The sequence below is a fragment of the Balaenoptera acutorostrata genome, chromosome 1 (assembly GCF_949987535.1).
Source record: "Balaenoptera acutorostrata chromosome 1, mBalAcu1.1, whole genome shotgun sequence".
In the NCBI taxonomy this organism is placed as follows: domain Eukaryota; kingdom Metazoa; phylum Chordata; class Mammalia; order Artiodactyla; family Balaenopteridae; genus Balaenoptera; species Balaenoptera acutorostrata.
Window position 1 is genome coordinate 68,181,987 of NC_080064.1, and position 16,288 is coordinate 68,198,274.

Below are 16,288 nucleotides of genomic sequence, written 5' to 3' on the forward strand. Positions count from 1 at the left end.
GTGGGCCCCTAGTTCAAGACACATACTATGGCATAAATGCACATCTAGATTATCTCTATGTTTACACACTAAGAAAGTTATAAAAACTTGGATCACTTTCAAATGGTTAACTGCTTAAATATGAAAGTTATATTTTAAGGAAAAAATAAAATTATAAGGAATTTTACACTAAAATAAAAGAACATTTCAAAATTAAGTAAAATTTATATACCTCATTCTCATAGACTTGGCAACCATAACCTTAAAGACATTTAAAATATAGTTTTTGTTTGTATCACCATTGTTTTCTATCTCACTACGTTCAGAGTTAGAAAAGTAACTCTAAACTAAGCAGTAAATAAATACTAAAGTATTTTTTCTTTTAGCTTCAACAATCTTGAAGTCCTGAAAGCAAAACAGGGAAAATATTTTTAAGATGGGGAAGGAAGAAAGTAACAGAAAAAGACTATAAAAATGGCTAGGAACAGGACATCAAGTTTCTATACACACATCCAATTAAAGCTCCTAGCTATCTTCACTGGGGTATATTTTATTGTGTGTTTGGTGGGGGTGAAGGAAGGCAGTATTCTGCCTTCAGTAATATGGTTAATTACAGAAGGGGAAAAAAATTAAACATTTAAAAATGTATGTATTCATATAAAAAGAATAAACCGAGTTATTACCAAATACATCTCAATAAATCTTAAAAATTGCTCAATATATACCTTCTTCTGGAGTTTTTCCACAAATCCAATGGGATTTTTTAGTGCTTCTCTCTGATGTCTGCCTAAACTTTCAAGGTCCTGGACTGCTTGAGAACGTTGAGCCTCGAGTACAGCAATCGTCTGTAACAGTCTCTGATAACTACAGAGACAAAAAAAAAAAAAAAAAAAAAAAAAAGCCCTCACTAAAATTTTCTAGTTACAACAATAAATAAAAACTGAGTTCAAGCCGTGATCTACTATTAAGTCACACAGTCTTTGTAAAGTTACCTGAAAGAGTTTTAGTAAAACATATTACTGGGAATAAATGAGGTCTTCCTGAGTTACGAAGTACCTAGTCAGAAAATACCAGTTAGAGAAAGCAAAGCCTTATTCCCCCATCTAAAGTTCTTAATTCTTGAACCGGAACAAGTACAGAAAGTAAGAAAGCAAGCATCTTGACTTTCCAGCAATCCAAGTCATTAAGAAACAGCTAAATTAAAAAAAAAAAAATTTTTGTTTAAATCGTAAGATTTTTAGCACCAGGAGGGATCACCAAATTCTGTTGTACTCTGTTGGAATAAGAAATCTGAGGCAAATTTTCTTGACCAGAGTTACAAGAAACTGTCACATAATTCAGACATGATCTTAGTTGTCATGGTTCTCATTTGCTCTGTTATACCTCGATTCTAGAGGAAGTTTACTTCCCTGTCAATTCTTAAGTATTAAACATTTTTACAGAAGAAAGGACTCAAAGATATTTTTCACTTCCCTGCCTATAACAGTCTATTTAGCACAGCTAACGTAGAATTTTACCCACACAAACCTACTCTGTTCATATTCTCCTCCCCCCCACCCCAGTTCAAATTGTCCTGACTCTCTAATGTCTAATTTCACATATCAATACACATAAGGAAACATGTTAGCACAAAAACCCTGAATACTCAAATATATTTTGCAAAAAGACCCAAGAACAAACCACTCCAAGTTCACTTCAAAATAAGTCACTAGGTCTTTAAAATATTAGTGAAGCACAATTTTTCTTTATGGCTTTGAATAAATTTCATTCTGTTTCCCAACAGACTGTAAACTCCATAATGGCAAACACATCTGAAAAGTCCACTGTTTTGTTTATTCAGTGTGCAGCACACTTCCCAACATATAGATGCTCAGTAAATATTCTTTGAATGAACAAACGGACAGATGTTCCGTGCAATCAAAAGTATACTGAAACTTTTAAGTCTGGAAGTTAGCAAACAAGCAGAAATTTCAAGGGTAAAACAATGCAATTTTGATGTTCACACCCATGGCGTAACTGCAACAGGACATTCTCTATTAGAACACCGTTTCAGCCCCCTGCCTAAAACATATTCTTATTCTCAAGTCCCTTGTTAACTAATCCCTGATGAAATGTTTAATAATCAAGGTAAAAACTCCTAACACTGAAGGGTAAGGCTTCTCTCAAGCTAGAGATACTTCATTCAAAAGTTAGAACTGAATTGGAAAGCAAGGGCTGTACTAAGTTACTCCTGGATCAGTTACAGAGGTTAAGCCTAAACTCACTTTCACTCTGCCTCTGTTTGCTTTGAGGTGTAGGGCGTGTACAAACCTTGACTGTGCTGGTGTTTTCTAACCAGGCAGGCTCACCCACGCTCAATCTTAGGGTGATTGTACTGAGTCAGGTAGAACCTAACTTCTCTATAATACTCTTAATTGCCATATTTCACCTTCAGAACGCCTATCCCATGTAGCTGAATAACCAAAGACTTACCATGGTGTCTCTGTGATATGACTGACCCCTGCTTTAAATAGGAGGACACACTTCTGTATCATCAATATGAAAATGATTATGAGTCTATTGAACTTGCAGCAAACTACTGTAAGCAAGTAACAATTAATGAGGCACAAGTAAGAACAGAGTTATAGGAAAAAACAAGCAGAGGCTTGAAAAAAGTGCTACAGTCAGTCACTGCCACTGGGAAGAAAGGCCTCTATTTGAAGTCAGTAAATTATAACAATTTTTACTGTATGTAAATTATTCCACAATGATTCTGACTTTAAAAAATAATTCCAACAGAGATGACAAAGAAAGTATAACTCTTCACTCCCTATTTTGCTTCTCTTCAATCAAGATAAAATGATTAGCAAATTGAAAGACCTAATATATACATTGGTAAAGACTTAAAAGTCCAGAATAAGTGAAAAGACTGTAAGAAGATTGTGAATTTAAGTCTTCTAGGCCAGCTAATTTGAATAATTTCCTAGAGTATTCAGAGATTTTACCAATAAGATTATCATACATATCCCTAAGCAGAAATGGAGGAAATAAGAAAATGGCATGACATCTAAAACACAGTATAATACAGACAAATCTAATTTCAATCCTACCCATCCACTCACTTCACCTCTAAAAGCAAACCACTGGAATCTGACCCAGGCATCGATCGAGGCAAGATTCATCTGTTCATTAATTTAGGCACTATCCTTAAAGGCTTCAGTAATTATCAAAGTAAATCAGGAACGGAGCTTAGGTATAACAGAGGATCTACTACTACACCAGAGAGGGAGTAAAGGAACTGGATGGGAATGAATGGGACAGGACTGCCATGTTGTGGGGGATGGAGGATGGGCATGTGAGGGTCCGTCATACCAGTCTGTCTACTTTTTTGTATGCTTGAAGTTCTCCACAATGAATTAAAAAGAAAACTCCAACTTAAGTTCAAATTAACCGGTGATGTGGCCACTGTACTCTTCCTGGGCTAATCGGATCATACTCGCTACTGTATTCAGCTCTGCTTTGAGAGACAAACAGGTTCATGACCACACAAGATGGATGGGAGACTATGTAACATGAAATAACAATAGTGTCAAACATTTACTGAATGTGTACTATATATATTATACAATGTGCGATTAGTCAATTCTCATAATCAACTTACAAGATAGGTACCATTACCCTTATTTCACAGATAAGTAAACCAAGGCACAGATCATGGCAGCCATTTGTTCCACAATGTGATGTGAGGAATAATTAGCCAAGAAATGGGAACCTCCAATAAAATAATATTTCAATCTTTATGTAACATGCAGTTATGTGGAAAAGAAAATAGACTTGCTTTATAATGTATAAAGGGGCAAACTAGAATCAAATTGTGATAAGGCACAATCTTTTCTCAGTCAAAACCAATAAAAGATGGTAGGATAGCACCCAATCACCATAGATGTTCACAGAGATATTTAAAGGAAATTCAAGCATTAAAAAAATCCTGAAACTCTTTTACTCCAGTAAAACATGCTGCTTTCAATTCTGCTATTCACTGAACCAAGTAAGAGGATGGAAAGACTGGGGGAAAAAAAAAGTATACACTTTTACATGAATGCAAGTAGAGTACAGCTTCCCCACATGGACAACTTTGTATTAAATCTATCAAAATTATTTTTTATCTATTTCTAAAGCTGACTCCAATGCAAAGAACAGCAAGCTTAGCTGTGGCAGATAATTGTTAATTTTATTTCTGTTTCATGTCTTCAACATAAAAAGAATTTTAGCTTGTATACTGAGGAATCACAATTGACTAAAATAGAAATACTCTTCAAATCTACATCTAAGTTACTTTCACTACCTTTCACTCTCCAAGCCTTCCTGAATTCTTTACTCACTTCTGTGAATTTTAAAACATTTATATGAAAGAGTATATTTGTAAAAATTCTGATGTCTGAAAGAGGATACCAAGAATTAACAATCTAGAAGTTTAATTGTATTGTCCAATTTCTAGGCAGTGATATTACACACACTATGAGAGAGTGAGAGTGAGAGAGAGAGAGGAGAAAGATTTTATTTCCAAGCAAGCCAGAATCTTTTTCAAGGAGTCAGATTTCAATTCTATTGTGGAAGGTTACATGGCATTTGTAATTTTAAAAAACTAATGGGGAAACTATTCTTTAATTAATTAATTTATTTATTTATTTTTGGCTGCTTTGGGTCTTCATTGCTGCACACGGGCTTTCTCTAGTTGCAGCAAGCAGGGGCTACTCTTCGTTGTGGTGTGTGGGCTTCTCATTGCGGTGGCTTCTCTTGTTGTGGAGCATGGGCTCTAGGCACATGGGCTTCAGCAGTTGTGGCACACAGGCTCAGTAGTTGTGGCTCGCGGGCTCTAGAGCGCAGGCTCAGTAGTTGTGGCGCACAGGCTTAGTTGCTCTGCGGCATGTGGGATCTTCCCAGACCAGGGCTCAAACCCGTATCCCCTGCACTGGCAGGTGGATTCTTAACCACTGCGCCACCATGGAAGTCCCTGGGGAAACATTTTTAAAAATCTAAACTGAGGGTTATTCTGCCCCTAAAACTGGCTTGATTATTCAGTCATTAAATAGTGTCACTAAAGAACCCACCATCACCAAAAAAAAAAGGAAAGGGAAAAAAAAAAAGCTATTCTAGATCAGGAGTCTACAACCTATGGTCTGCCTGTTTTTTTAAATAAAGTTTTATTGGAACATAGCTACCCTCATTTGTTTACACAATGTCTATGGCTGTTTTCTAGCTACAATGACAGAGTGGAGTAGCTGTAAAGTGGAGTTGATCCCCAAAGCCTAAAATATTACTATCTGCGCCTTTAGGGAAAAGTCTGCAAGGCCCTGTTCTAGATCAAAAGATACAGAGACATGACAACCAAACGTAATGCATAATCTGAGATTAGCTCCCACAGAAGGAAAACGGACATTTGGGTGTATAGATGGAAAATTTTTAATATATTGCTGTTTGTATCAGTGCCAAACTGGTGTAATAAGGTATTTAACGTGATGCAGGAGAATGCCCTTGTTTTTAGGCGACATATACTAACATATACGGGTGATAAGTCTACAACACACTTTAAAACAGCTTAGCAGGCACTCCCCTAGCAGTCCAGTGTCTGCGCTCCCAATGCAGGGGGCCTGGGTTCAATCCCTGGTCAGGGAACTAGATCCCACATGCCACAACTAAGATTTCGCATGCCACAACTAAAAGATTGCGCATGCCGCAACGAAGATCCCACGGGCCTCAACTAAGACCCGGCGCAGCCAAATTAACTAACTAATTAATTAATTAATTAAAAACCGGCTTAGCAAAAAGAAAAGTTTTATAGTATATGAGGTGGGAATGAAGATGAGGGGGAAAGAGTAGCATGATTATTATTAGCTGGAACACTAAGCTTGATTAAACACACTGAAAAAAACTAGAGGGAGTATCATGACATAATAATAAATCTATTAATTTATACTGTAAGAAGAAAAGGAAAAGGGGTATATGAAAAACTTACAATCAGATGACTTAACCAGTGTTTTCACATGTGTGCACAAATGCACACTTGTATGCATTGTGAGTAGAAGGAAATAAGAAAAAGAAGAGCAAGATTTATTATAGATTTTATTTTCAACAGGACAAAGTTATGTAAAGCAAATTGGCTCTCAAAAATAACAATAACATTTTAACAAAATTTTAAACAATAACAAATTTCATCATAGCAATCTACCAGGGTAAAACAATTGAGGGAGGAGCCTCAATTTACTCTAACTATACTATTACCTTAACTAAGTGTGGCATTTTCTACTGTCTGCAAAATATTGAGCTCACCAAGTATATACATGATTGAACAGAAATTACTTTTATGAAAGTAGAACACACGGTTTTTAAAATTATTGTCTTCCTTCACGAAGGATTTGAAACACTAAAACTACAGGATTTGCAAATTCAATAATTCACAAATGGTCTTTCTCACTTTTCATTAGAGAATGATCAAAAAGACTTTAATGAAATTCTGTGTTAAGACAAAAACTAATACCTCAGCTCCTGATAGTACATCTTTCCAGATATAAAGATCAACCCTGTATTGAAAACAACTAAAAATGCTGAATTAAAAACAAATAAAGAGGGACTTCCCTGGTGGTACAGTGGTTAAGAATCCGCCCACCAATGCAGGGGACACGGGGTTCGAGCCCTGGTCCGGGAAGATCCCACATGTCGCAGAGCAACTAAGCCCGTGCGCCATAACTACTGAGCCTGTGCTCTAGAGCCTGGAAGCCACAACTACTGGGCCCACACAACCGTGTGCCGAGAGCCCATGCTCCACAACAAGAGAAGCCACCACGATGAGGAGCCAACTCACAGCAACGAAGAGTCGCCCCTGCTCACCGCCAACTAGAGAAAGCCCACGTGCAGCAACAAAGACCCAACACAGCCAAAAATTAAAAAGATAAATAAATAAATAAAATAAAAATAAATAAATAAATAAATAAATAAAAACAAATAAAGAAAAAACCATGTACTTTTTTATTTTAAAAGCACAGAAAAACCAGTAAGATACTAAGACTTTTTATTAACAGGCCAAAATCTAAGTGAAGGCATAAACTGGGAGAATCAAATGCAGCACAACACCACTTTGGCCTTGAGGGCAGGTACTTCACTTGGTCAGGGAACAGAAAACAAAGCCAACAAGGTAGGAAGTCCAATAAGAGACCCTCTCCCATCAAGGTGTGACTCTACCCCCCTCACTCCCACCACCCCACAGGAGATTTGCTTTGGGACTCAGGAACCAAGTACATAAAGACTTCAACCATAAAAAGCTGTTACCACAGATAGTCCTTGTATATATTTGCTGCCCCAAATCATATTAACTGCGTGGCCTAAAAGAACTGAAGCCATGACTATCATTTAAAGCTGTCATTCTGGACTGGTATACACACACCCATCCCCACCAACATACCCACAGAAGTGAACGCAATTTTCTTGGGAGGAATACAACTTTATTGCTGGCCTCAAAGATAACTAATAAATAATTTTCCAAAGAAAGTGAACAGCTCACATTTTAAAATTATCAAGCATACAGGAAAACTAGACACAAAGAATAAGAATAAAACACAAGCTTGAAAATAGCTATAGGGAATAGGAAACTACAAAAACTGAGTATATAGCTTTGAAAAGGAAGCAAATTAAAATTCTAAAAATATAATAGTTAAAACTAAAAGCTCAACAGGCACAAACTTTGGCTTCCAGAAAAATGTAGATTAGGCAAATTCAGAATAAACCCTTCATTGAAGACAAGCTGAAAAAAAATATGTAAAAACTCTGAAAAGCATCAATGAGCTAACAGAATCATAAGTATTATCAGGTCAAGATCCATGAGAAGACAGAAACCAGAAAGTGAAACTATGTTGTGGGGCGCTTTTGCCCAGAAACAATTTACTGATCCAGAAGAGGAGATTGAGAGACTTCTGATAGCTTAAAATGGAAGAAGATCAAGCTGGAGTCTAGGGCCTACCAAGGGTGAGGCTCTGGGAAATCAGCTTATGCTCTGGCCTGGGATCCTGAAGGGCTACACCCTAGGAATAAGGGTGAACAGGAAATAAAAGGCCCTCTCAGAGAAGACCAGAATATCTTAGTTTGTAATTAACTAGTAAGGCTGAAGATGCACATACCCCAAGACCCAGACATCCCATATACAGGAATGTAACTTCAAGAAACTCTCAAATATACACAGCAGCATGTATTTTGGGCAGCCTTATTCATGACAACTCCAAACCAGAAACATCCCAAAGGTCCATCTAAGCAGAATGGATAAACTGTGATAAGGGTATACAATGGAATACTATACAGCAATGAAAATGGACAAACTACATCTATTTATACAACACAAATGAATATCATAAACATAATGTATCACAAAAGAATACTAAACTAAACTTCATTGTTTCTGAATACATACATAGGTGGTAAAACCTTTTAAAATAGCAAAGAATGATTTTCACAAAAGTAAGACAGTGGTTATCTCTGAGAAGGAGAAGGGGGTGTAACTGAGGAACTATTCACAGGGGACTTCTGGAGTGCTGTCAATATTGTATTTCTTAACCTAGATTGTGGTTAAACAATTATAGGCTTTTTGATTCCATAACTACTCTATATCTGTATGTAAATACTTCATTACTGTTATATGCATGAGATATTGTACCTTTTTTTTTTTTTTTAAGGGAAAATTTTCTAGGGAGACAATGTTGCAGAGAGATCACTTCTACTCTTTTCTAACTATTCAGGATTCACATAGGAGTCCTACTTCAAGTCCAAGCTCCATCAGCAACTAACTATGGGACCTTATTCAAGTCATTAAAAGTTGGGCCTTTGGGGCTTCCCTGGTGGCGCAGTGGTTGAGAATCTGCCTGCCAATGCAGGGGACACGGGTTCAAGCCCTGGTCTGGGAAGATCCCACATGCCGCGGAGCAACTAAGCCCGTGAGCCACAACTACTGAGCCTGCGCGTGTAGAGCCTGTGCTCCGCAACAAGAGAGGCCGTGATAGTGAGAGGCCCGCGCACCGCGATGAAGAGTGGCCCCCGCTTGCCGCAACTAGAGAAAGCCCTCGCACAGAAACGAAGACCCAACACAGCCAAAAATAAATTAATTAATTAATTAAAAAAAAAAAAAGTTGGGCCTTAGCTTCCTCAGCTATAAAATGAGAAGAATGGACCTGATAAGTGATTGCAAATACTTTTTTCAAAGTGAAACATTCTAGGATTATAAAACACTTGTTCAATTCTGGTCAATCATTATTTTATGTTCTTCCTGAGTTAAAAATGGACTCAGTTTATATTGTACACATAAATACAGCATTAAGTCACTGTTGACTTCATACAGAACATATCTAAGACTTGGGTTCATCAGCTCTGCCCATAGTGAGGAGTAAGTGCTCTCAAAGGAGAGGTATTTTAAAAGATCTAAGGAGTAAGTTTTCCCTACAATGCAATGTCTACTCATGATACATTAATGGCTTTTCTCTCAAAGAAACTACTTCCAAAAAGAAATTACCTGGAATATGGTGGCTGTGGTTTATGAAGAGACTGGCTATTCCCTAAATCACTGAATAGTATACTTCCTGAAGGTGGGAATTGTTAGGTACACCTATCCCTCTAGTTTTTAAAATATATGTCTTACCTCATTTATTACATTATACAATCCTTGAGAGAAAAGCCATTTTTCTACTTCTTTAATACTGTCCCATAGGATATTAAGGTTCACAAGACATAGAAAGTGCTCATAAAGATGAAAACAAATAAACAAAAACCACAAGAGAAAATATGATCTGAATAGTTATTTGGATGGATGGCTTTTCAGTGGTTAAACAACTGTTTACAGAACACTGTTTCAATGGTGTATATACGTTCTTGTGATTTCTTTAGATATGCTAAAGGTACATATAGCCTCAATCCTTTCAACAGTTAAGACTCAGATGAACACACAAAAGGTATACTTAAGCAGATTCATGGATGACATGAAGCTGAGAAGGACAGCAAATACTTTAGATGAAAAAAAGTCAGGATTAAAAAATAACAAGCAACCTCTAGAAAACTAGACACGAAGAAATTTAACTACATAAACAAAAAATCTGGAATTGAACTACAAAATAACCAGACAAGTACAGGATGGCATGAAGTTGCCTTAACAGGCATAAAAAACTGCGAGCCTCCCAGTTGATCCTAAGTACAATTATGAGGTTGAAGTGTGAAGTGGCTGCTCAAAAACATATATTAGCTTGAACTTGTATGAACCCATTCAAACACTTAACCAAGCATGCTCAGTGTACAAAGAGCACTACATCAGCTGTTCCTGAAGGATACAAGTATAATCGACATGCAGCCCTACCCTTAAGACCATTACAATTTAAGTAAGAGGGTGTTCATATGTATATTGGTAGTTGCTTATTTAAATACTGAAAAAACAAGAAAGCTTATAAAATTCCTAGTCAATTCCTAAAATTTGCAAGAATTATAGTGATTAATGTACTGTAAGAGAAAAACACATAGGTAAAAGTTGACTAACCATGATGAGCTTATAAGCATGAAATGAACAAAGTTATCATTCCTGGGAAACCCAAGCAATATTTCAAAGAAGAAGCAAAAATCAAGTTGAATCCTGAAAAATATGTGGTATTTTTAAAGGAAAAGGGAAAAGGAGGTTAAGATATTATAGACAGAATAAATGGCGCAAGAGAAAGCACAGCGGCAGGTTAAGTGTGTGTTAAGTTGAGAGAACAGTGATAGTATGAAGAATATAAAACATAAGGACAAGTTGAAAACACAAAATAAAAAGTCTTTAAATGAATACTAGAAAGAGCTGTAGATCTGATGGGACAAAGAGATATGGTTTCTAGTCCCATTCTGACAAGCTGTGGTCAAGATCAAATCTACTAGCCTGTATCATATCAGGCCTTCAGTTTCTTCTTGTACTGATACAAAATAAGACTTTCTAAAATCACTTTCCACTTCTGTAATTCCCAGAAAGTACCACTTGAGCATCTATATTCAAAAATGCAACAGAAAGCAACTGGAAGTTTTGAACAATGATATAAGAAAGCATTTGCATTTGGAAGGCTAACATGGCTGCAACGTGTAAGATAAACTTGAGAGAACTGAAAATGGCAATGGAAACCACATAGAAAGCTATGTGGCTAGTGTGTAACATTACATGCTAAACACCGTATTTTACACTGACATATAGCCAGAAGTTTTTAACCAGCTAGGGTTCTGAAAAGTTAAAAGAAAGTAGTTGGCAGAAGACAGCACATTAAAACTGTCTTCAAAACATGAGAGCTTGTTACGTAGAAAAGGGAAGAGACATATTCTAAGTCACCCCAAAGTCAAAATCACATCATTCAACAGAAGTTCTAGGGAAGAACTTCAAAACAAGGAAAGATTTCATAAAGCAGTGAGTTCCCTGTCACAAGATAAGTTTAAATAGATACTGAATGATCACCATCAAAGGACACTGTACACGTGGTTATAAATTTGGCAGAAGTTTGGACTAGGCTTTCTTTCATCAAGGACACTCCAAAATAAGTTTCTAAAGATACTAAAAAGAGTGTTAAAAATAAATTTCTTCAGTCTCAAAAGGCTATATGTTATGATTCCAATAGTATTACATTTTGTAAAAGATAGAACTACAGACATAGTAAAGAGATCAGTAGTTCCCAGAAACTCAGGGGAAAGGAAGAGGGTTGAGTACAGGACACAAAGGTAATTTTTTTTTTTAATACCAGTGAAATTATTCTGTATGGTACTGTGATGTTGGATCCATGACATTATGCATTTGTCAAAAGCATATAAAACTTTAAAGCATAAAGAATGTACCTTAATGTATGCAAATTTTAAAAACATCATTTAGTAGGTCAGGGGACCCTAGGAAGGAATATAAACTGTGACACAAGGATCTAAGTGTACAATAAATGCATGAAACAACCTCACTAAAGCGGGTAGAAGGAAAAGGTCCTGACCTAGGTAACTCTGGAAATGAGCAGCATCTCAAGGACAAAAGGTAAAAGGAACTTCACATAGCACTATATTCTGCTTGACATAGTTATTTCCCATAGAAGTAAGAGTTAACAATTCTAATACCGCTATACACATATAATGGAATTAAACAAATAAATGGGTGGTGGATGGCCAGGTTTGCTAGTGCTGGAGAATTTACAGATAAATAAGGGGAGGAGCTAAAAGGATCCATATGGTAATATAATGAATTCGAGATAGAGTCAAAGTATGAACTCATGTTTAGCTTTGTATATATACAGATGATTACATATAGAAATATTTATAGATATGTGTATATACACAGGTTAGTAAACACACATATATTTTCTTGTCAGCTGAGATGGATAAATAAAAGCAACAACAACCCCCAGCAGCCAGCACACAGAACCCAAATATTGACTTCTAACATTGTTCTACAATGAAGGGAAATGGGGTTCCTTACAGAGAAGGCTGATTCTAGGACTGGGGCAGGAAATACACAAGTTGAATCTGGAGTATTTTAAAGTGTCAGAAAGTAAGAAAGTGCTTGAAAAACAAACAAACAAATACATAGAACAAAAATACACCACCTTAATGGGACACAGGAGCCAACAGAAAGGTTCCCAATGGCCAAAGCTGGAACAATTTGAGCAATAAAATAGAGTGGTACTCAATTATACCCAAAGTATGAAAGTAAATATTTATGAGTCTATACTTATACAAATAAACGACTGAAGGAAGAATGAGGGAGAGTGAGAAGGAGGAAGCGAGGGGGGAAAGGAGGAAGGGAGGGAGGGGGAGGAAGGAAGGGAGGAAGGGAGGGTGGGGGGAGGGAGGGGGAGGAGGGAAGGAAGGAAGGAAGGAAGGAAAGAAGGAAGGGAGGGAGGGAGGAAAAAAAATCTCCCATGTAGAAGATTTCCAAATAATTTACGGAAACACTCTGCCCTCAAGGAGAGAGAACATAACTCCCCACTCCTTAAGTGTAGGCTGTGCATAGTGACTTCTTTCCAAAGAATAGAGTATGGAAAGTGGAGAGTAACCTTACAGTGGAGAAAGCTGACAAATACTACCAGGTGATCAAGGTCAACAACTGCAATAAATCATAGTAATAGTATATCCCTTGGGAAGAGCTAAAATTGCCATTATATGCAGATGACATGACACTATATATAGAAAACCCTAGACTCCACACAAAAACTACTAGAACTGATAAACAAATTCAGCAAGGTAGCAGGATATAAGACTAACATACAGAAATCGGTTGTATTTCTTTACACTAACAATGAAATATCAGAAAGGGAATGTAAACAAACAATCCCTTTTAAAATAGGATCAAAAGAAAAAAAAGTACTTAGGAATAAACCTGACCAAGGAGGTGAAAGACTTAAATGCTGAGAATTTTTAAACATTAATAAACATTAATAAAGGAAACTGAAGATGATTCAAAGAAATGGAAAGATCCCATGCTCTTGGATTGAAGAATTAATATTCTTAAAGTGGCCATACTACCCAAAGCAATCTACAGATTTAATGTGATCCCTAACAAATTACCCATGACATTTTTCACAGACCTAGAACAAATAATACTAAAATTTCTATGGAACCATAAAACACCCAGAATTGCCAAAGCAATCCTGAGGAAAAAGACCAAAGCAGAAGGCATAACCATCCTAGACTTCGGACAATATACAAAGCTTCAGTAATCAAAACAGTGTGGTATTGGCACAAAAACAGACACATGGGGCACTTCCCTGGTGGTCCAGTGGTAAAGAATCCACTTTACAATGCAGGGGACGGGGGTTCGATCCCTGGTCAGGGAACTAAGAACCCACGTGCCACGGGGCAATTGAGCCCACGTGCCACAACTACTGAGCTCACGGGCCCCAACCAGAGAGCCTACGTGCCACAAACTACAGAGCCCATGAACTCTGGAGCCCAGATGCCACAACTACAGAGCCCACACTCCCTGGACCCTGCACGCCACAACTACAGAAGAGAAAACCTGTACGCAACAACTAGACAGAAGTCCACATGCCACAACGAAGAGGCTGCATGCCACAACGAAAAGATCCTGTATGCCTCAACGAACATCCCGCATGCCGCAACTAAGACCCAACGCAGCCAAAAATAACAAATAAAATAAATAAGTAACAAATCTTTAAAAAAAAAAAACAGACACATGGATCAATGGAACAGAATAGAGAGCCCAGAAATAAACCCACACGCATATGGTCAATTAATCTTTGACAAAGGAGGCAACAATATACAATGGAGAAAGTCTCTTCAGCAAGTGGTGTTGGGAAAGCTGGATAGCTGCATGTAAATCAATGACGTTAGAACACACCCTCACACCATACACAAAATAAACTCAAAATGGCTTAAAGACTTAAATATAAGACATGACACCATAAAACTCCTAGAAGAGAACATATGCAAAACATTCTCTGACATAAATCGTACCAATGTTTTCTTAGGTCAGTATCCCAGGGCAATAGAAATAAAAACAAAAATAAACAAATTGGACCTAATCAAACTTACAAGTTTTTGTACAGCAAAGGAAACCATAAACAAAATGAAAGGACAATCCGAGAAAATATTTGCAAATGATGCAAATGACAAGGGCTTAATTTCCAAAATATACAAACAGCTCATACAACTCAGTAACAAAAAACAACCCAATTGAAAAATGAGCAGAAGACCTAAACAGAAGACATACAGATGGCCAATAGGCACATGAAAAGATGCTAAACATCGCAAATTATTAGAGAAATGCAAATTAAAAATACAATGAGGTACCACCTCACACCTGTCAAAATGACCATCATTAAAAAGTCTACAAATAAATGCTGGAGAGGGTGTGGAGAAAAAGGAAACCTCTTACACTGTCGGTTGGAATGGAAATTGGTACAGCCACTATGGAAAACAGGATGGAGGGCCCTCAAAAAACTAAAAATAGGGTTGCCATATGATCCTGCAATCCCACGCCTGGGCATGTATCTGGAGAAAAACATGGTTCAAAAGGAAACACGCACCCCAATGCTCCTTACAGTGCTGTTCACAATAGCCAAGACATGGAAACCACCTAAATGTCCATCGACAGATGAGAAAGGATACATGCACCTCAATGTTCCTTGCAGTGCTGTTCACAATAGCCAAGCCATGGAAACCACCTAAATGTCCATCGACAGATGAGAAATGATACGTGCACCTCAATGTTCCTTGCAGTGCTGTTCACAATAGCCAAGACATGGAAACAACCCAAATGTTCATCGACAGATGAATGGATAAAGAAGATGTGGTACATATATACAGTGGAATACTACTCAGCCATAAAAAAGGAATGAAATAATACCATTTGCAGCAACATGGACAGACCTAGAGATTATCATACTAAGTGAAGTCAGAAAGAGAAAGACAAATACCATACAATATCACTTATATGTGGAATCTAAAATATGACATAAATGAACTTATGTATGAAACAGAAACAGACTCACAGACATAGAGAACAGACTTGTGGTTGCCAAGGGGGAATGGGGGTGGAGGAGGGATTGGGAATTTGGGAATAGCAGATGCAAACTATTATACAGAGAATAGATAAACTATTATATAGAGAATAAACAACAAACTACTACTATATAGGGAACTACATTCAATATCCTGTGATAAACCATAATGGAAAAGAATATGAACGAGAATATATACATGTATAACTGAATCACTTTGCCATAGAGTAGAAATTAACACAACACTGTAAATCAACTACACTTCAATAAAATAAATTTTTTTAAAAACTAGTATTTCCCTTGGTATGAAATGACAAAAATGGCACTTCACCTCTGTGGTCTTCCTCCCAAAAACCCACAACCCCAGTTTAATCAAGAGGAAAACATCAAACAAATTCCAATAGAGAGGAATCTATAATACTCCACTGGTATCCCTCAAAACTGCCCAGGTCATCAACAAGGAAAGTCTGAGAAACTGCCACAACCAAGAGAAGACTAAGGAGACATAAAAACTAAATGTAATATGGTATCCTAAGTGGGATTCTAGAACAAAAAAAGGACATTAGTTAAAAATTAAGGAACTCTGAATAAGGTATGGACTTTGGTTAATAATAACATTGATTCATTAATTGTAATAAAGGTAACATACTAATGTAAAATATTACTAATGGGGGAAATTGGGTAGGGAGTGATGGGAACTCTCGGTAATATGTTCTCGATTCTTCTATAAATCTATAAATCTTTTTAATAAAATAAATTTCTCAACCTTCCCTATAGCCATTATTCCTTTACTATCT

General features: G+C 36.9%; 1 protein-coding gene across 5 annotated transcripts in view; it reads right to left on the reverse strand.

Annotated features, from left to right (window-relative positions):
• ZZZ3 (zinc finger ZZ-type containing 3) overlaps positions 1 to 16,288 on the reverse strand; it is a 117,409-nt gene that overhangs the window by 18,850 nt on the left and 82,271 nt on the right. For all 5 annotated transcript variants that reach the window (XM_057543910.1, XM_057543916.1, XM_057543920.1 and 2 more), the window contains one exon: positions 705 to 843. In XM_057543910.1, the coding sequence (XP_057399893.1) occupies positions 705 to 843 (139 nt within the window). The remainder of the gene's footprint in view (positions 1 to 704; positions 844 to 16,288) is intronic.